The sequence below is a fragment of the Pteropus medius genome, unplaced genomic scaffold (genome assembly GCF_902729225.1).
Source record: "Pteropus medius unplaced genomic scaffold, Ma_sr-lr_union100, whole genome shotgun sequence".
Lineage (NCBI taxonomy): Eukaryota > Metazoa > Chordata > Mammalia > Chiroptera > Pteropodidae > Pteropus > Pteropus medius.
The window spans coordinates 821,417-842,211 of NW_024354496.1; the positions used below are offsets into that span (position 1 = coordinate 821,417).

Below are 20,795 nucleotides of genomic sequence, written 5' to 3' on the forward strand. Positions count from 1 at the left end.
TCAGCTCCCTGCGGAAAAACACAAACATGCCCTCGCCCCCATATTAGTACAGGATCTGGTCCATTCCATTGTCCAGTTAACGGATCTTTCCATCTTACAGTGGCATAATTAAAAGTAGTAGTGGGATGCCATAAGCTCTCAGCTGCAGAGTGCCCTTTGGCATCCAAATTTAAAAAATTTAAAATGAATAAGGCATGATTTAAGAAAAGCGGCACTAGTATAACCAGAGCCATTGTCTGTCTTGAGAATTTGAGGACATCCAATAGCTGCAAAGCAGCGTAAGCAGTGATCAATAACATGTTTAGTGGCTTCACCAGTCAAAACAGAAGCGAAAATGAATCCAGAAAATGTATCTACAGTAACATGTACATATTTTAATTTACCAAATTCAGGAATGTGGGTTACATCCATCTGCCAAATTTGATTCGGTATCAAACCACGGGGATTAATACCATAATGAGGAACATGAAAAAACTGAGGGCAAGTGGGACAACTTTTTATAATTTGTCTTGCTGCTTCTCTGGTGAGATGAAATTGCTTTCTTAGATAAGAACTATTTTGATGATGTATAGCATGAGATTGTCGTGCTTGTTCAACATTACTAGCAAGCAGACATAGGTGGGTGGCTGCATCAACAAGTGCATTAGCCTTAGACAAAGGACCAGGGAGATTTGTATGAGCTCGAATATGAGTCACATAGCAGAATTCTTTTCTGTTGTGCATAGCCAATTGAATTTGCGCCAATAACGAATGCACCTCAGAATTGTGGGTAGCAATATAAGGTACAGTCTCCAATATAATTAAAGCTTTAGCAATGTATTGACTATCAGTATATAGGTTAAGGGGTTGTTGAGCGAATATTTGAAAAATTGCAGCAACTGCCCGCAATTCTACAATCTGAGCAGATGCAGGGGATGTTTGTATGACAATAGGATTTTGGTTGTCAACAGCATACACGGCTTTTCCATTAGAGGAACCATCAGTAAATATATTAAGAGCATTCTGTATCGGGGTGGTCTTAATTACACGAGGAAAGATAAATGACTGCATATTAGCAAACTGTAAAAGTTTGTTCATCAGTAAAAATGGAGTTGAAAAGAGGGGGAGGCATCGGAGGAGCAGAAGGCACAACCCCAGCAGCCTCAGATTCGTCATACTCATGAACACTTTCTGTTTTAAGTACAGGTGACATTTGTTCTTTAATCTGATCTCTTTCATGCCTAGGGTCTAAAGAATCTCTAATCAAAGTCCAAAGCCCAAAAGTATCTGCCGGAACCTTAGTAGGTCCGTGGTCATCATAGTAATCCCGTAACTTTTTACCCACTCTTAACCATGTCTCTAAATCAATTGTCCCTTCCTCAGGGAACCAGGGACAAACTTCTTCTATAAATTGCAAAAACTTCATTAACTGTTGCTGAGCTACTTTAGCTCCTCTAACTCTAAGCATATTCTTAAGCATATGTACAAATAGCAGTCGACTATTTCCTTGGCCCATTATATTTTCTCTTACAGTTTCTATATTTACAAAAACTCCTGCGTACTCACCTTCACCGCCCACGGCTTCTTTGGCCAATCTCGAGTGCACTCTTCTTGCGGTGGGTCCTTGCTTTTTCCCCCCGTTTTCAGGTCCCTGTTCGGGTGCCACTCTGTCGGAAGCCAGCCGACCAAGTCAAACCGGGTACCTGAATGGGGGAGCGGGGACTGAGAAAAAAGAGAAGACAGACAGGGTGCAGGAGGGAGAGCAGATCTCACAACTGCCTCTCCGAGTTTATTTCTTAACCTCCTTTTAAACACAGTCTGTTTCTTTGTGCATTTCAAAACAACACAAAAGTAACATCCTGAAGATCCAGGTGCAATTGACACTTCCTTCGACACTCCCTTAGGCTATACTTAACCTTCTTCTTCCTGAAATTCAACAGAACCAGCCTTTACTTTTTTATGCAAGCAGGCCTCCTGAGATAAACCATGCACTCTTTTGAATTTGGGGAGCTTTGGCTCCCTACAATTCTCTGAAATCCCCTGCAATGAGTCCACGGGGAAACACACATCACCTCCTTCCTTCTTTGGGGGCCATTATTCTGCCACCACTGAGGCTGTGGCTCATCGTTTCCCACTGCTTCATTCACGTGCTTCTCTCCCAGGGAGCTGACACACTCCCTCGGGGCAGGACAAAGCTTTGCCACACTCCCCACCCCCCGGGTGACTAGGTCAGTACTTTGCTCTTTCGGAAATACTAATCCATCTTTACTGATCTAGCAGATTTTAATTGGAACAGCATGCAACATATGGAATGCTGGTTGCTCTGTTTTACTGTGGTTTCTAGTCATTTAACACAATGTAATTCTCGAATGTGTTTCCTCGATTATTGGACGTGGGTGACAATTGGAATTTTGTATGAACTTTTGTTTTTTTCTTTTTCTTTCTTTTTTTTTTTCTTTGCTTGAGAAATTGTGATTACTGTTTAGGTTAATATGAGTCCCTTTGCTGTACTTTTGTGGGAAGCGTTTGCGTAAATGTAAAGTATGGAAGTTTGTCCAGGTGGCAGCTCACCAACGACTTCCCTGCTTGTCAGCACGCTGGCTCCTGAGACTTCTACCCCTTTTTCCTGGCATACCAAATACTCGGGCTTAGTGCGGGTGGTGACATAAATACTTTGACGTGTGTAGCGCGGAGGCCATTTGGAACGGAATCCTCTTTGGGATCCTACCCATGTGGTATGGTCATAGATTGGGAAAGTGACCAGGTCCTGTTCACATACGTTATCTCATGAAGCCCTCGTAGGCACGTGGCTTAAACAGGACAGCACTTTATGATGGACGTGACGCTCCCGTGAGGATGCCACAGCATGGGTCCACATCGGTTCCTGCTGTCTCAACCACAGTCTCTTGCTTTGCTTCCTCAGCCTCTCTAAACCACAGCTTCCTCTCTGTAACATGTAAGAACGATGCCACCTAGTTTCATACACGTCCATAACGTTGGTATCAGGGTCCCCGTAACAAACGATTTTAAAAGTTCTCCCTAAGTCCATAAAGGCTCTGGCACTCTTCGATGCTCCATAACATGTTCGCAAGTCCGTACGGATGACTGCACTAGCCTATTTGAATTAGCAAACCGAGGCTACGTCACCTGTGTGATTTCCTGCCAGCTGTCGATTAGACACATGGCAGAGTTAGGCATGAAACCAAGGCTTCCCACCCCTCCACATGTGCTAGCTACACTGTCGTGATGCCCACGGGCTGTTCCTTTGATGCCCGATCCCATATGCCCTGTGAAGGGTTATAAAACAGTTAGCAGACGTAGTACCTCCTACAGAGGGATCCACACTCCATTGGAGATAGTGTGGTCTCGCTTCAAATCCTGGACTCCATAAATGAGTGAGAAATAAAGTGTGAGAACTTTTGAGGGAAATTGTAAATGCTTCGTGTTTGCGTAGAAGGAGAATCAATGCCTGCCGTCTGGATAGCAATGCTCAAAAAAAAAAAGATGATTTGATGATATTGTAATAACTTTGTACGGTGCCAGGCGGGTACTAGACTAGTCAGAGGATCACTTCATAAATTATATAATTAAAAATTACCATGCTGTACACCTGAAACTAATATAGAATAATATTGACTGTCGACTGTAACTGAAGAATAAAAATAAAAAATAAAGAAATGAGCTATCAAGCATGAAAAGACGTGGCGGACCCTTAAATGCATACTGCTGAGTGAACGAAGCTCCTCTGAAAAGGCTACCTGCTGTAGGATTCCGACTCTACGACATCCTGTAAAGGGCAAAACTCTGCAGACCGTAAAAGGTCAGTGTTTTGTCAGGGATGGGAATGGGGGAGGCGGTGAGGGAGGGCAGGGTGAGTAGAGGATCACAGAGGATGTTCACGGCGCCGAAGCCATGCCGCGTGGTACTATCGTGATGGATTCATGTCATGCATTTGTCGAGAGCCGTGTAACGTACACCAAAAACCCTCATGCAGACTGTGGACTCTGGGAGATGGAAAGACGTCAGCGTAGGTTCACAGACTGTCATCGGGGAACCAGCAGGTTGCCGACTGCGTAGACAGGTGTGCCCGTGTGGTGCAGACAGGACGCGGGAACCTCTGTTTTGAGGTGACCATGAATTAAAGAGATAAAAAAGAATAGATGCTTCGAAGAAGCTGCTGATCTGGGTGGAGAAAGACGGAATAGGTTCCTTTTAAGGAAGAAATATAGCAACAGAATAGAAAGAAAGGGATCTTGCGTTGGTTTGGGAGGACTTGCTGGTTGACCAGATGTTTCGAATGCGTACCCATAAACTTTGGGCTTAATGTGATAATCATCAAAACCACCATGTCTTAGGAGGATGAATGTGACCTAAATATATAGAATTATACCATGATTAGACATCATGCTGCGAACAGCCTTTTACTCGTCTGCCCTGGGGACATCGTTTATCAAGATCGACCCTGTTATTTTGACTAATTAACAGCATGCCTGTGGCATTTCGTCCCGAAATCCCCAATCTCGGCGCTCTTGATGTTTGCAGACGGACAGATTTTTATCACGTGGGGGACCGTCCTGTGCATCATGGGGTGCGTACGCAGCATCCATGACCTCTACCCACCAGAAGCCAGTACCTCTCTCCTCAACTGTCACAAGTAAAAACGTCTCCAGACATTGCTACGTGTCCCCTGGGAGTGCAAACACTTACTTGGAGCAGTTCCCGTGATGTCTCTAGCATCTCATGCTGTAAATAAACTACGGCTAATAGAGACCTGTGCAGCGTTTTGTGATAACAGTCAGAAAGGGTTGCATCGCTGGCATCTCTGGAAGCTTTGGGTGCGCCGGGCAGTTCTGGGCGACGAGCAGATGGCGGTGAACAGCGGTTCTGTCCCGGACACTGGGTGAGCTCGCCAGCTTCCCACGCTTCCTGTCACTCTCGGCTGCTTGTAATATTCTACCCTGCTCACTCTTATGCGTGATTTGATCTGTCTCCCAAGTGTTTGAGTGTGATAACCCCGGTTACTGGTTACAAAACAACTTAAATTTATTGTTGCATTTTTTCGGCAAGTGTTTATCGAGCTGCTATTCCATGCTACGAATATCACAGTGACTGTCACAAAGTCTCAGTGCTCACACTCTAGTGGAATATTGTCAGAAGGTGTTTTACTTTACTATGTACCTTAAAATGTAAATTTAATATAGAATTATTATCTAAACAAGTTATATCACACATATATCTTTCTAGATTAAAAAATAAATGGTATCTATGTTCCAAATGATGGTCTATATGATACGCTCTCTCAACCTGTTTTTTTAAGATGTCTCTGAAATTTGAAGTTTTTCTTCATTGGACTTGAAGCAGTACCTTAGGAAGAAACAGTTTAAAATAGTCGATTATCCTAAATCCTGAAAGCCTGAAACCCTTGCTAAAATATTAACTTTGATCGCTGTTTGTATGTGCGTATGTGTGTTTGTGTGGTCACGGCACTAACAGTTTGCGATTAATAAATTCCAAAGCAGTTGTCTCTTGTACGATTTCTGTCATATTCCCTTCTCTCATGGAAAAGAGATTTGGGGAGGTCCTTTTAGTAAAACGTTTTATTGTTATTATTATTATTATTATTATTATTGTTACTTGGAGAAACAAGAAGTATTCTCTTCTAGTTTGACATCTGAGGAAAAATGGCCGTCTTTTTAAAATTTGCTCTTGGCTTTTGTTGACGTTATTTTACCTGGCCAAGAGCTCTGTAAAGAAATAGAGCTTTGGCAGATTTATCCCACAAAGAATTTGTGCAGATGTCTACACTCGGCTGTTCTCATCAGATACTTTTTACAAAAGTTTATCGAAAGAAAATGTTAGCAATTTGAGATGCAGCTTTAGACACTGCCTATTAGCAGTTATTGGAAATGAGGCAAGCATGCAATTAGAATGCTTGTTGGATGCTTCTTGAACGAAACGACAAAGACTTAACTTATAAGTAGCTGAACCTGTGTCTGTGAAACATCCCCAGGTCTTGTGGGGTGGTCGTGCTGCATCGTAGGTCGCTTTGCCAACTGAACAAAATCCAAGGCCTTTATTCGCTTCAGATGGTCTTGAGAGGGAATTAGGTCGAGCATACTTACTGAATGACCGTGACACTGTATTGGTTCTGAGCCGATGTTTTAAAACAAGAAGGGAGAGCTCTGGGGATAAGGTGAAAGTAACTCTCTGAAGAACTCATAAAATCTGTAAGGTAGACAAGTTTTTAGACCATTTCATTGCTATTAGAAAAACGGTATTCTTTTAGAATTGTCATATGGGCAGGGGAAATTGTATATTTGTCTTGGCACATGCTTAAAAGAGGTGAGCGTTAATAAACTTGGGACAAACACGTATGGGTCTTGGAAAAATATCAGTGATGAGCTCAAGCTTTTAAAAACTGAAGTAACGAATAATGAATTGATCCTATGCACTATTACAGAATATAAAATCTAAAATAGTCTCATGAGAAATAGATAGGTTCTTAATGAAACTTATATGGAACAAGAGAGAGACACTGTTTTCATCAAATTCTTTTAAGTTTTTTTTCTCAGCCTTATTGGGATATAATTGACATATAACATTGTATAAGTTTTTGATACACAATGTGATGACTTGACATATATATATATATATATAGATATATATATATAGGATATATATAGGAAAATATATATATATTTATATATAGGAAAATATATATATAGGAAACATATAGAAAAAATATATATAAATATAAATATATTTATATATTTATATAAATATATAAATATACATAATATATAAAAATATATTTATATATTTATATAAATATATAAATATTATACATAATATATAAAAATATATTTATATATTTATATAAATATATAAATATTATACATAATATATAAAAATATATTTATATATTCATATAAATATATAAATATTATACATAATATTATAAATATATTTATATATTATGTATAATATTTATATATTTATATAAATATATAAATATATTTATATTTATACATTTTTATAAATATATAAATATATTTTTATATGTGTTTATAAATATATAAATATTATATATAAATATATAATATATATAAATATATAATATATATATAAATATATATATAAATATGTATATATAGGAAAATATATATATATTGATATATATAGGAAAATGTTTATCACCGTAGGGCAGTTCTTTTTTAAAGTTTAGTAAGCATCAGAATTTCCAGGAGAACTTGTTAAAAGATTCCTGGGCTTCGATCTCAGAGATTCTGATCCTGTAAGTCCAGGGGTCAGGCCATGTGTTTGCATTTCTTATAAACTACAAGGTGACACAACCATATTAATGATCATTGATCGTTGGTCAGACTTTGATGACTTTGATTGGCACTGCTATGATGAACGGACTGTTGATAACACGGGCAGTGGTCTGTTTTCGGATATATTCTTTCAGTTGAAATAAATGACAGTGGATATTTGAAAATTAAGTTTTATCATGGTCTTCTAACCTATCTTTGAACTAGATCTTTATTTTAAAATAGGGAGGTTATTAGAAAGCAGACCGAAAAAAAAATAGTATTGCTATATATCCTGAATTCTACATTATACACATCTGAAATTTAGCCGAGAATTTTTATTCTGATTTAAAAATTTATCAGTGATGAAATTAAGATTATGTAGATAAGACAATCATGAGCTTATGGGTGCCGGGGGCATACCAATATTTAAATGACTGACATTTAACCATATGCGACTATAATTTTTTACTAAACGTTGCATTAAAATATAATTTTCAGACTCAAATCTCTATTCATAAGCATGTAACTAACATTTTAATTTCAACCATGAGGCCTGGCTGCCATCTCTTATTTATTACTATATAGTATATATAGTACTATTCCCATAATATTACATATAGTATTATATTTTGTGTATTATAATTCTATTTAGAACTGTATATAAGAATAAACTATGTTATACATGTACCTATCTATACTGTTTATTCAACATTATTACTATTAATAATTGTACCCTATTAATTATTATTGAACAATAGAGCATAACTATTATCTCTGATGTATTACAATATATATGATAGGAAATTACATAGATATTCAAAAATTATCCTCTATTCTGAAAGTCTGATGTCGATCTAATGTTCAGGTTTACTCAGTATATTTTAATAGAGTTATTAGACTGGATGGATGTTGACATTGTTGAATTCACTGAGCTGAAGACATATTAGCAACGATGTGTATGTGTGTGTGTACATATATATGTATGTATTCTTTTAATACAATGCAACTTCGGTCAATCCCTTGCAGGAACGATATCCAAAAAAATAGCTCTGTGTTGCCCGATGAGAAGTGAATATTAGAGTTTATAAGAAAAAAATTTATCTGTAACAACAACCTTTAACAAGCGTTTCTTATCGCATTCATATTTCTATTGAAGGTGTTCCGCCCAGGAGTGAATGTCACCACTTGTGCTGTATGTCACTTGTATCCTGTGCAACATTTCTTCACTTGTCCCGAAATACACCTTCTTGTGTCTGTTCAGCCATGATCCCCTCCCTCACATTCACCTTGTCTGCAGTTAAGATGAGCCGCTAATGTCCTCCGTAGGAAGATGAGCGTTGGAAAGCAAGGCCCGCGGGCGAGTTCTTTGTCCTGGGCTGTGTTTCCTGTACGTGCTGATGTCCTTATTTTTATTGTCCTTCTGTCCCAGTGCCTGGAGCCGTGCAAGGAATCCTGGGACCTGTGGAAGCAGCAGTGCCAGAGCTTCTGTGAGGTAAGGCCACCCCCGTGCCCATCCAGAGACGCTTACGGGTGACATGTGACAATGATGCTCTGGGGTTCTTCTGAGCTTGGATAGTTCGGTTTACTCTGTGTGTGTGTGTGTGTGCGTGTGCGTGTGTGTGTGCGTGTGCGTGTCTGTGTGTAAATACACAGAAAAAGAAAAATTCTCGAGCCTTCTTTAAACCGAGCCATCTGCTGCTCCTGTTATTAGTTAATCATCAAATAGAAAAAAAAAAATTCATTACCTATGGTCGGAAGATGGGAAGCTCTGTAAAGGTGCAAAGTGTTCCTACCTTCCCACCTTTCATCGTGGCGATGCCGTGGCTGCTTCTCTGCAAGACCGAGAAATTCTCATGCCGTTTGAAAGAAGCTGAACTCCTCCCCGCCCGCCGCCTTTTTTTTTTGTATTCAAATCCAGTTTTATTAAAACTATTTGGGAATTCGGGGAGTATTACAAAGTCTTTGACTGTGGCCACTGGACACACTAGACGTGAGTTTATGTGTGTGGTTTCTTGTGGGTTTGGGTCCAGGTTCTTTTCCAAATCATCTGCTTTTCATTTCATTACCAAATGTCAACGTACCTGAAGTTTCTCTATCTTATAAGACCCTTTTACTTGTAGACCAGGAATGTGTAAAATAAGATGGAAAAAATAAAACTCACATTCAAAAACTTCTCTTCAAATATTAAGAACACAGAAAGGATACGAAAGACTATATTTCGTTTTCCAAGTAACAAGACAGGCATTGGATGTCTATGGTTTCTTGTTTTTATTTATTGCTAATTACACTTCAGAGACCAAAGTGTTTCCAGAAGCTCTAAAAATCTTCATTGACATTTCCAGTATGGTTCCAAGGAGTATAACACCAGGAGAGCACTTGATGTGGCCTTTAAAATCACAAGGCTTTTTCTTTTTCTTAGTGAGATTTTTCTTCTGCAGGAGCTCAGGGCAGTACTGGTGTACGTACTACCTTATAATTACCACCTGCGTTACAGGAGCTCTGAACACTGGCTTCGTAAAGCGTCTTGCTGGACAGTAAATGGTAGGAGGCTCCCGTCCAAGGCAAAACTTTAGCAGACGTCAAGGCGAAAGCTCAGAGGGTTTGGTGCTCCTCGGCTGCTTTTCAGTGATGTTGACATTGTAAATGGAGCCCTGGTTCCAAATTGGCTATAGAATGTCATGGCGACTTTGTTTTTATGTCCTGTTCTTTGACCAAAGGCATGTCATGAATCAAAAGGGGGTCTGTACAAGTGAAGGCTCACGAGAAGCCGCCCCTTTTATGCATAGTGTTTTATTACTGTCACCCCACTGGGCTCCCCGTCCCCTGGGCAGAGGGCTCGGCCCCTGGGCTCCGTGGGGGGCACGTTACTCGTGTGTGCTTTCCCTCCCACAGCCGACAGCATCGTCGTCCTGGACAACCGCTGTCTGGAAGTGACAGTCGTGCAGAAGCGGGGGACCGCTGCTTTGCTCACTGTCTCCTCGGGACAGACGGGGGGCCCAGCCCGGCCTCTGCTCAGATGCAACAGGGGGTTGGGGGTCAGGCGGGCCGCACGGTGGCCCCTGTGACGATGGAGGGTCAGGGAGCCCACGAGGAGTCGTGCAGAGCGGCAGCTGGCGGTGACCCCTGGAAATCCCAGAAGCTTCCATGAGGGGCACGGAGAGGGCCAGAAGACACAGCGCTGTGGCTTCGGAAGACAGGGCGTCATTTCTTAGAATGGAGCCGGGGGCTGAGAGGGAGCATACCTCAGCTACCGTGGACAGATGGACAGACAGACGGACAGACAGTGCTCCAGCCGCTCTTCTGCAGGAGGAGCCACTGTCGCCCTGCGGCCTGCGTCCCTCCTGACGGCACACAGATTCTGCTCCGAGGAGATCCCTGTGGAGTCGGGACCATCACAGCCGCCCTTCCCAGTGGCCGCGGAGATGGCAGGGCACACGGCGAGCCCACAGAGCTGGGGCACGGGGACTCGGAGGTCACCCAGGCGGTGGCTCCCGCCCCAGACGCAAGCACGGTCTCCGACCCGTGTGATGTCTTCCCCGTGGCCATGTGCCATCGCCACGGCCAGGCTTCCCGGCCCCCTCACAGTTCTAGAAAGCGCTCGGCCTGGCTGCGGGACGGCGGGGGACGGTGTGTCTGCGGAAGGTCCCACTCCACATTCTGGGATTGGCTGCCATGTCGGTGATTTGCAGGCTTTTTCGTAGGGCGTCTGTCGCCAGAGGCACTTGAGGCCGAAGACTTTTGATCGTCTGTGAAGACTTTGGAAGCGTGTTGTCACCGTGAACATCAAAATGCCTTGAGGAGTACGTAGGGACTGGCAAGAGCTCAGAGTTTCCGAGCCGCTCACTTTGTCGCTGACACCCAGGGTGAGCGATTTAAGGACAACCTCGTATATCTCTTTGGATCCAGCCCATTTCTAGGTATCAGGGATGACACAGAGGAGCATAAATATTGGTCTGTCCCCGCTCAAGGGAGCGGACGTACGATCCATCAGGTTTTCGAAAATACTCTAGCTTGACACGGACGCTCCCGGCGAGCGTGCGCCGAGCGGGCGTGAATGCAGTGTGTCTTCGTAGCACTTGTGGATTGCTGTGTAACAAGTCGCCACCAGACGCGGTGGCTTCGAACAACACACAGTTACCATCTCGCAGTCCCTGTGGGTCACGCCTTCTCTGCGGGAGGGCCTCTCACGGCTGTCATCGACGTGTTGGCTGGGCCGCGTTCTCACCCGGGGTCCAGACCGGGGAAGAACCTGCCTCAAAGCTCATTCCGACTGTCGGCAGAATTCATGTCCCTGACATCGAAGGGCTGAGGTCGTGTTTTCTGCCGGGCTGCTCCGCTCCTGCAGCTGCCCGTGGTCCCCTTCGTAAGCTGCTCCCAACCAGGACTATTTGCTTCTTCAAGATCAGGAAGATCGTATCTTGAGTCTGCTGAGACCGACTCTTGCATCTTAACATAACGTCAGGAGTGACATCCGTTCACCTTTGCCAATTCCGCTGCTTAGAAACAAGTCACCTCTCCCCGTCCCCACAACACACATAAGGCACGGCGATGGCACCAGGCCGTGACTCAGTGGGCTCGGTCTGGGCCGTGTGTGCTACGGAAGGGGGATAAAAAGGAGGGGCCCAGGTCCCCCGAGACCCAGACCGGAGAGGAGGCATCAGGGAGGAAAGACAGAACCGATGAGTAGATGTGAAGACGAGGTGACAGAAGCCATCTTGTGTCTTCCACGTTCTGTCAAGCGCCGTCCTTATGCGGCTTGCGTTCTGTTCTGTACCCACGCCGAGCATCCATCTATCTGTCCAAACCGAAACTTGCTGTCACGGCATCATGAGGAGCGAGACGTGCCACGCCGTTTCCTTCACAAACACATCATCACTTACGGTCGTGACCGCGTGTCGAGATTGTTTTGTCCGAGCCCTGACAAGCAGGACGGAATCGAAGGGCATCGGACACCTTTCTAGCCGCCAAGTTCCAAGTGCGACGGCAGAGGCTTCTCCAACGGCCGTTTGCTCGGAAGTCGGGGCGACGTCTGCTGAACCCACTCGCCTTGTTGACATGGGGCTGGCGTACGATCTGCTCTGGCAGGAAAGGTCGGACGGGACTTGGAAGGTGGGGAAAGCAGGCTGGCGAATGCGGGCGACTTGTGGACAGACGTCAGCCCAGCAGTTGGACAAGTCTCGATGTTTGATTTAGTCGCTTTCATTGTTCTTACATCTCTCTGTCTGCAGTTTGTTTGTTTATTTGTTTTTGCTTTATTTTGTGGCACGTGTCTGACTATTAGGTTGAAGTAGAGTGAATCCCGAAATAAACAGATCCCTGTTTCAACACGTATAAGGCTAGTCATTCACCGAGACAGACCTAAGACAGTATGCTATTCCATTATTTATTAAGAATGCACACCAGCTGCACGTGCTCATGACCCCAAGCTCGCCCTTGGGAAAAGTCTACACCCATGAGGACTCGGAACATCCTTCTTCCAGACGCCTAGATGCGTCTGGCCCACCGTGCTTAGAGCTGAGTGATTACGACATACTCCGGTCCTTAAGACTGAAAATACTGACTGGCCCTTCACAGAAAACGGTTTCCAACGCCTGCTCTAAGAAAGAGAAGAGACGTGACGTTATAGAAGCCATTCGCAGCGTCGTTTCTGTGTTAACAGCATCCGTGTCTAATCGTAAAGCATCGTGCTCGGTAATTTTGGTCACAAAACAAATCCTCCCACGTGGCAGAGGTTGTTGGGAGCGTGTGAATAGTATCACGGATTCATCATGTTTTGGATCTTTAACTTCTCATTCGATTATCTACACACTTCTGCTTTTGTTGCTTTCAGGCTGATGGCAGAGTTCGTGTTATTTACTTAGATGAAGACGGGAAATATTTGTGTTCGGACAGGGATCTTTTAGGATTCATTTTCCGGATCATAAGGGATGATTTTTCACGTATCATTATTTTTAAACATGTTGAGTCATGATGGACGCAGGGCCAGATAGCTCCTGGTTTACCGTGTTTGTTTATTAAGTCACTGTTATCCGCGTCCACTTATTTTTTAAAAACCTTCAAAACCACGATAAAGTAATATTCTCGAGAATCATAAAATGCACATTTCTCCACATTTAAATGTTCCTTTCTTACAATTGATGGACTCTTAAATTACGGAGGGCAATATTATTTTTCTTCCTCAAGGCTGTAGAAAATTATCATGTATATTCCAGCCGATGTGATCTTATTTTGATGCAAATCGATACATCATCATTCATCAGTAGCTTCCTTGCTGGATGATACCTCTCTCCCCTTTAATTCTGTTGTTTTTGATTTCATGATGCCCCAACCCCAGTAGGAGCTCATCTGAATGACAACCTCGGCACTGTGACTTAGGGGTCATGCAAAGCCGACACCTCGCCTGCTTCGGTGGTTCATCGATGGGAGAAGTATGTGTTGAACTTGTTAATTGCATTGACCTGGATTCTGATAGATCCAGTCCCTGTCCGTGTGGGCTAAAAGGACGTCTACTACGGACGTCATTGGCGCCCGCATCGACATAGAAGGAGCAGCGAAGCGAGGTGGTGGGCAGAGAGGCAAGCGGCGTGGCCAGACAGTTAGTTATCTTTCGGCTGAAGAAATGATCTCGTACTCTGAGCACGTGGGGATTAACCCAGAAGGGAGGGGTCTCGGACGTTGGGGGAGAAGGGAGAGTTGCAGAAGCTCGTGACCTTGAGTGGCAAGGGCAGGCGTGGCACAGACGTGACCACGTTTCGACGCAGGAGCACGGCCCCTCCCTCTGTGTCGCGGGAAAGAGAACGGACGAGAACCCAGGCACGTCGGCAGGTGTGACGTTGCCTTCTGAAGGCTTCGTTTTCCCTGGTGAAATCCAGCGCTTAGCTCAGAGTGGGCGTGGCGGAGGTGATGGACGCCGAGGTGACCAGCACCGAGCACGTCTCCCAAAAGCGTTAGTTTGTATTACTGTAAATAATGTATTTTCTTATTTTTACGAATGACAAACGTTTACCTTTTACATAAAAAAGCGTTATCTCTATTTCCGGATTGTGATCCTTGAGCATTGGTGGACAGTGCAGTTCTGTGCAAGTTTTCATTTCAAGTTAAGGCGTAGTGGGAATAATGGAGTCAAAACATTTCAAGGAATGCTTACGAATTTTTATAATCGTCGTGAGAGTTCCTTTACCGGCCATCTTACGGAGGACATTATTCTCCTTATATCAAATTTTATACTTGTGGACCGTTTGATGTAATCTTCATTATATCAAATATATAGTCCCTGTGAATATCAGGAATATCGAATGACGTTTTAGGGTCGTTCGGTATTTTATTGACTGAGTGGAACATATCCTTCATGGAATGCAGGCTTTTTCATTTTTAATAGTGAGGCTCCATTTTTCAGTGAATTTTTATGTGATGCTGGGGAGTATAGAATTATATGAGAGTCAGTTGCAGGACAATTGATGAGTTTTGAAAATTTAGAAGAGGCTGAGTCTGGAGGATTTTATGAATGATTTCAAGATGAACCAGACAGGTAGCTGCAAAAGAAGGAGTTAGGGGAATATCATGCAAATTGCAAAATCGTCTAATTTAAGTAAAAAACATGCGTGCAAAGCACCTAACGAGTGTCTGAACGTAACAAACATTAGATAAATATTAGCTGTTTTTTATTATGAAGGTGGGGGTGAGGTCCCCACTTTGGAATTCTGTGATTACTTACTTAGCTACAGACTTGAACGGTCCCACTGAATTTTGCCCTTGGGGGTGACTAGAAATCTGTCGCAGGGTTTCTGCCAAGCGATAGACGTCAACACACAAAACGCATGAAGCGCAGACCAAATACTCACAGCTCCTTCTGTAAGTTCAAGTTCCTTCTCCAAGCGTAAGAAGGGGCTGTGTGGTCAGGGGCATGCGTTCTGAGGAAGTGGTTTTTGTGTCCTTTACCTTAAGAAGATTTGAATACGGTCACACACGGAGGGGAAATGAGTCTTGTCGAGTGCGAAGTGGGAGGTCCACGGGGTAAAAAGCCCAGCTTTCTAGGAGTAAATCAAGTTTCAAGGCAGAGATGGATAGATGGATAGGCTGACGCTTCTGCACCTGCCAACTCCAGCTTCCGGAATGATCCAAAATGGAATCTCACAAAAATGCAGATTCTGATTCGTAGCCATGGCTACAGGGGTCTGCGTTGCAGGCAGGGGATGGTGACACAGCCGTCACGTACCCGCATGTGACTCCGTTGACGCTGGGCTTCCCAGTCGGGCGCTCACTTTGTATAGTCTACTAATTCTACAATGTGATTTCTTCTGTGATATTTTATAGAGAGGCAACATGCAGTGGCTGACAATGATTGAAAAGAAACATGGAAATGGCTTTCGAGAGTGAGTTTTGCTCCAGTGGAGAGTCTGACCATTGCTACTCTCATCCGAGGTGACACATTGGTCTTCAGCGTAAATAGAAAAGCAGGCTAAGGAATCATGAGCTGAGATGAGCTTATGTAGAGATGACTGATTTAATAAAAGGGACATAGACTCATAGGAAAGTGATGTCCCCAATATCCGCGTTTCTGATTTCCTCCTACTTTCATATGATCCACAGCCAGAGTCTGCGCTTCGCCCGGGAACCAGAGGAATCGTAACCACATCTAATAAATTAGTATGTAGAATCGCGTTCCCAGGTAAATTATAATTGCCTTTCCAAGCATAAACTACAAACATGTCGATTGAGAGTGCGTTTTCCTAGTTCAGGCATACTCAGTACTTAGACTCCTTCTGCCAGGGTCGCTCTCTGTTTTTTTTTTTTAAAACAGCATAACATCTTTATTTTTATAGGAATTATACATAAAAAAATACCAGACTGAAGAAGAGGACGAAGCAACTGTGAACTGTGCCGTCCGGCATCGCGTGCTCACCTGCTCAGGACACTTGTCCCTGCAGAGCACAGACTGCTCTCCTTAGCAATTTCAAAATTGGGGAACCAATTTAAAAGTCGGGCCCTAGGCTGGCACTTAAAACCTAGGTTTGGGGGAGTAGGTTCCGCGTCTCTGCCTCGCTGATAAGAGGGGCTCACATTTCCCCAACTCTGAGTACCAGCGACATGGTTTACGATGGTGGACTCCTGGTCCCATAGTTTGGCACGTGTGACGCAGGAGGTGCCTTTGTGACCAGCCCCTAGTAGACACTCTGACTGTCCTGTCCCTACTGGACTTGTCCGGTCAACACGTGCTGTCACAGCTTGCGGCGGGAGGAATTCGATGCGCCCAGGGTGACTCCGCCAACAGCGGGCTTTTGGAAGCGGGGCCACCGGTCCCCCTGGACCTGTCCCCCATACACCTCTCCCTTCTCTGCCTTGCCTTCGTGTCCTTTCTCTGTAGTAAATCACAGCCAGGAGTAGGACCCTGTGCCCCGTCCTGTGAGTCCCACTAGGTTTTCGTTATGCTTCAAGTGTAAGGTTATTTGACAGTAACGGAAGAAAAAGGAGCCACCCACATTTTAGGGGGGAAAGATGACGAAAAATAGTACGAGGTAGAAATAACTAACTTTGAAGTTCTATATTTATTTTATTACTTACTGGTGTTCTAACATTAAGTACGAATTAAGTCAAGATCACACTTTTCTGCCACCAGCCCAACTGCCTACCAATGTTTCTAACGTATTATTTTTTTTTAATTTTTAGTTTTATTACATCGAGTTCCCCTCCCGCACCTGCTTTATTCAGCTTCAGTTTTAGATTTATGTGGATGATAAAATGAGGAATAATTCTTCCACACCAACGTGTTTATACTTGCCTTTCTCACTTTGATCATATCTTAATTCGCTTTTAAAAAGGAGTCCGTAGATGCCACTTTCTTTGAAAGTGTTCATGACGAACTTGGCTGTCATACCTAAAGTCCAAATCAAATTGCATAAACTTTTCTTTCTCCTATGACATAGAAGTATATACTTTATTTTCCTCGGGTACTGAAGATCGTAATAGTCCATCTATTGTTTTGTTTCTCTCTGGAATGTCTGGATTTCGCCATTGTGTGGTTTTGCAAGAATGACACCTGGGTGCTTTTATTCTGAGTCTTTATGTCATTGAGAATATTTGTCACATATATATTTGAATAATAACTTAGCTGATTTTACATATATATTTACTTTATATATGTATCTGTTACTATATCTTATATAAAGTGTATATTTTCTCTGAGTCTATGTCTTTGAGAATATTTCTGTCACGTCTAGTTCCGAAGAACAACTTAGCTGATTTTATATATTTATATATATGTACTTTCCTTTCCTTATTATTACATACCCATTTCTCTTTTGCCTTCACACGTTAAATTTTGTAGCGAGAGATTAATTTGAGGGAAACCGTATTTTCTCAGTCATAATCAATTTGCCTATTCTACCTGGATGCCTGAAAAATGGTATTTGTAGTCTTGAAGTTCAATAGCGTAAGCTATATTTCAGTTTTTCTTATTCCTTATCAATATTCCTGGAATATACCTGCCTTTTGATGTATGTATATTTATGATTTACATATCTACATGTGTGTGTGTATAGGTATCTACATATAGAGAGACTTTTTTCCTCTGTACTAGTCTTTGATATTTCAGGAGGGCAGACTCCCCTGGGTGATCCTAATAGGGAAGCGAGTTGAGAGCCACCAGCTTAGCTGTCTTCTTATTTTATCCTGAGATATGAGCGGCCCATAGAAAAACATTGGCTGTAATAGTGGCTCAGGCTCCTACTTGTTTGTGATTTGGGATAAATTATAATCTCCCCGAGCTTCTGTTTCTCATTTGTAAAATGCAGATAATAATGGTTGTGGGAACTGGGGAGGAATAAGCGAGATGAGCAAGTAAAGCACCTGGTGAGGGTAAGAGACATGAGAGACCTTCAGTGCTTATTAGTGGTCACCTGCCATTGCTGTGGTGATGATGACAGGGCTGCTGGTGGTGGTGGTGATGGTGATAATGATGAAGATGATGATGATGATGACGGTGATGATGGTGATGGTGAGTAGCGGTGGAGTAGTGATAGTCATCATCATCATCACATCCCACAGCTCCATCTTTCCATCTTGAGTGATGGTGGTGTTGATGATGATGATGAAGATGATGGTGGTGATGATGATGGTGATGATGGTGACTATGATGATGGTGATGGTAGTAGACACCTAATTTCAGGGGATTCTATATTGGAAATTGTACTTTGTATATGTTGATTGTAGTAGAAAGAGAACCCATCCAGGCCCTAGCTGTTTGCAAAGGGTGCTGTGTTTGAGATTTTGCCCATGGTACAATTCTGTCAAATCAAACTAAATACCAAATGCAGTGTTCTGTCTATCTGAGGCTTCATATTTATCTGATTTCTAACACGTTAAAGTAATTTACTGAATTTGATGTTTTTATGTTCATCATTCCATGATTTCTATAAAATTATTTTATTGCAAAAATAAAATTCTCTCTCTTTTTATACCAAACAAAATAAAGACAATGAAATCTTTTTTTAAAAGCATCCAAGAATGGTTACTTACTATTGTTAGTATTTTAGTTTATTTTCTTCAATTGCCACAGGTAAGTCGAGCGTAGCATATGTCCCAGGTAAGGTACTAAAAAACACATTTTAGTATTTTAGCTAAGAGATGAGCTATAAGAGAGATTTATACATAATATTAATGAAAATGTGATGGATTTTTCACTTAATCCACTGCAGCCAAGGGCATCTTCTCACCCTCCTTCGTTTGTCTGGCCCTACGTGGGATGCATGCTGACATCCATTAGATGCCGACTACTCTAGAAAAATGCACGATCTCCGAGGAGCGTTCCGTTCTCAGTGTTGCATACGGTGAAGGCAGAAAAAACAAACAAACAATGAACCCAGATTAATAAGAACCATCACTTTTCCAAATTTTAAACTGGAGCCAGTGATCTGGCAGAAAGTTGCCACTGGTGTATTTGTGGAATTATTCACATGAATCGCTTTACAAAGAAATTGTAGCCACATTAATTTTACAGTTAATAATTTGCCTTCATAGACTGGATATACTTGTATAAACAAGAAATTGAACATTTCGCACTTCTGTCTGTGTGGGCACAAGGGTTTCTATTTCCCGTGACGTCGAAGGGCGTTATACTCACGATGACCTGGAGAGTTCGCACCTTTCCTAAAACGTTGCCTGCCTCTTGACAAGCTTACGAGTAACTACCTGGTAACTAACTTGTAACATCACAAGGAATAGTATACGCTCCGTGGTCACGAGTTTCTTTTCTGACACCCAAATGACATTTTGTTCACAGAATTTCCAACTGGCTATTCGGGTATCGATTTACCTCTTTTCTTTATGTCTAGACTATTAATATTCACTGACCTGTCTGCATTTTCGGCCTTATTCCATTCAGCTGGTCAATCCTCAGTAAGCTTTGATTAAAGGCATTCTGACAGACCTTGTGTGCAGGTACTGTATGTTCTCCAATTATATCGAGACCATTCATATTTCTTCAACCTGACCCAAGATAACGGTTAGCGGGCATCCAATTTTGCCTTGAGTATGTGTAAATAATACAACAGTTTCAGAGAACTCTGCCGTAAGACCTTTGTACCAAATCCACGTCCACAACATGCTTTTTATTTAAGTTAAAAAACTTGGATTGTTTTTTTCCTTATAAAGTCCAACATGGCACTATTCCCTCTCTGCAGATTTTCGTGCTTAAGCTGGCAAAAGCGTGTTGAAGACGTGTGGGTGGTCACACGTAGAAGAAGCAGACTCAACTTCCTGTCTTTGGGCCTTACCATTAGAATAGCGCACTTCTTTGTAATGTACATTATTTCCTGCAATGTGCATAACTTTTTTTTGGTACCTTTTTCCAGCTCATGTACCAATTCAGCAAACTCCAGTGCAAAGATGAATTTGTTTTGTTTCCATGTTTGTCTCCGTGATCTTCAAAATAATGACCCCCCCCCATCACATTTTTGAATCCATACCAAGAAGAGAAAACATGGAATAAATATACGGAACAACCCTCACGTCAGCGGGAAGGTCGAAATCATCATGATAATGGTGGTTATTCTTCCTTAACGAGCTCACTGGGCACAGACATTGCCGATCCGTGTATGCCCTGGTTTTTATTTGTTTTTAATTCTGTCTCATTTGCTTAGTAAGTAATGAAGATGAAGATGTTCTTTCTCTTCTTCTGTGTCCTTCAGTCCAAGGGAGTGAGGCTTGGCACACAGGTGTACGAGGAGGGCCACGTGCATAGAGCTCCAAGCTCTGTTCGCCCATTTCCGAGTCAGAACCTGTGTCCAGGGAAGAGGCCCGAACCGAGTTGATTCGGTCATCCACCGCCGTACAAACCAAACCGCTGTGATCTCCAGGTCGGCAAGCTGTAGACACTTGCCAGATGTAATAAAATAATTTACAGGGGAATCTTAGCCAAGGATTCTGGTAACCGGGCCTTTTCCTGCAATGCACATAATGTATCTGTTTCTCTGGAAGAGGAAAGCTGGCAGGAAGAAGCCTGAGCAG

The 20,795-nt window shown here is 42.7% G+C and overlaps 1 protein-coding gene across 2 annotated transcripts in view; it reads left to right on the forward strand.

The window, feature by feature from the left end:
- Window positions 1–20,795, forward strand: part of ANOS1 (anosmin 1) — a 144,710-nt gene that overhangs the window by 80,194 nt on the left and 43,721 nt on the right. For both annotated transcript variants that reach the window (XM_039852229.1, XM_039852228.1), the window contains one exon: window positions 8,722–8,784. In XM_039852229.1, coding sequence (XP_039708163.1) covers window positions 8,722–8,784 — 63 coding nt within the window. The remainder of the gene's footprint in view (window positions 1–8,721; window positions 8,785–20,795) is intronic.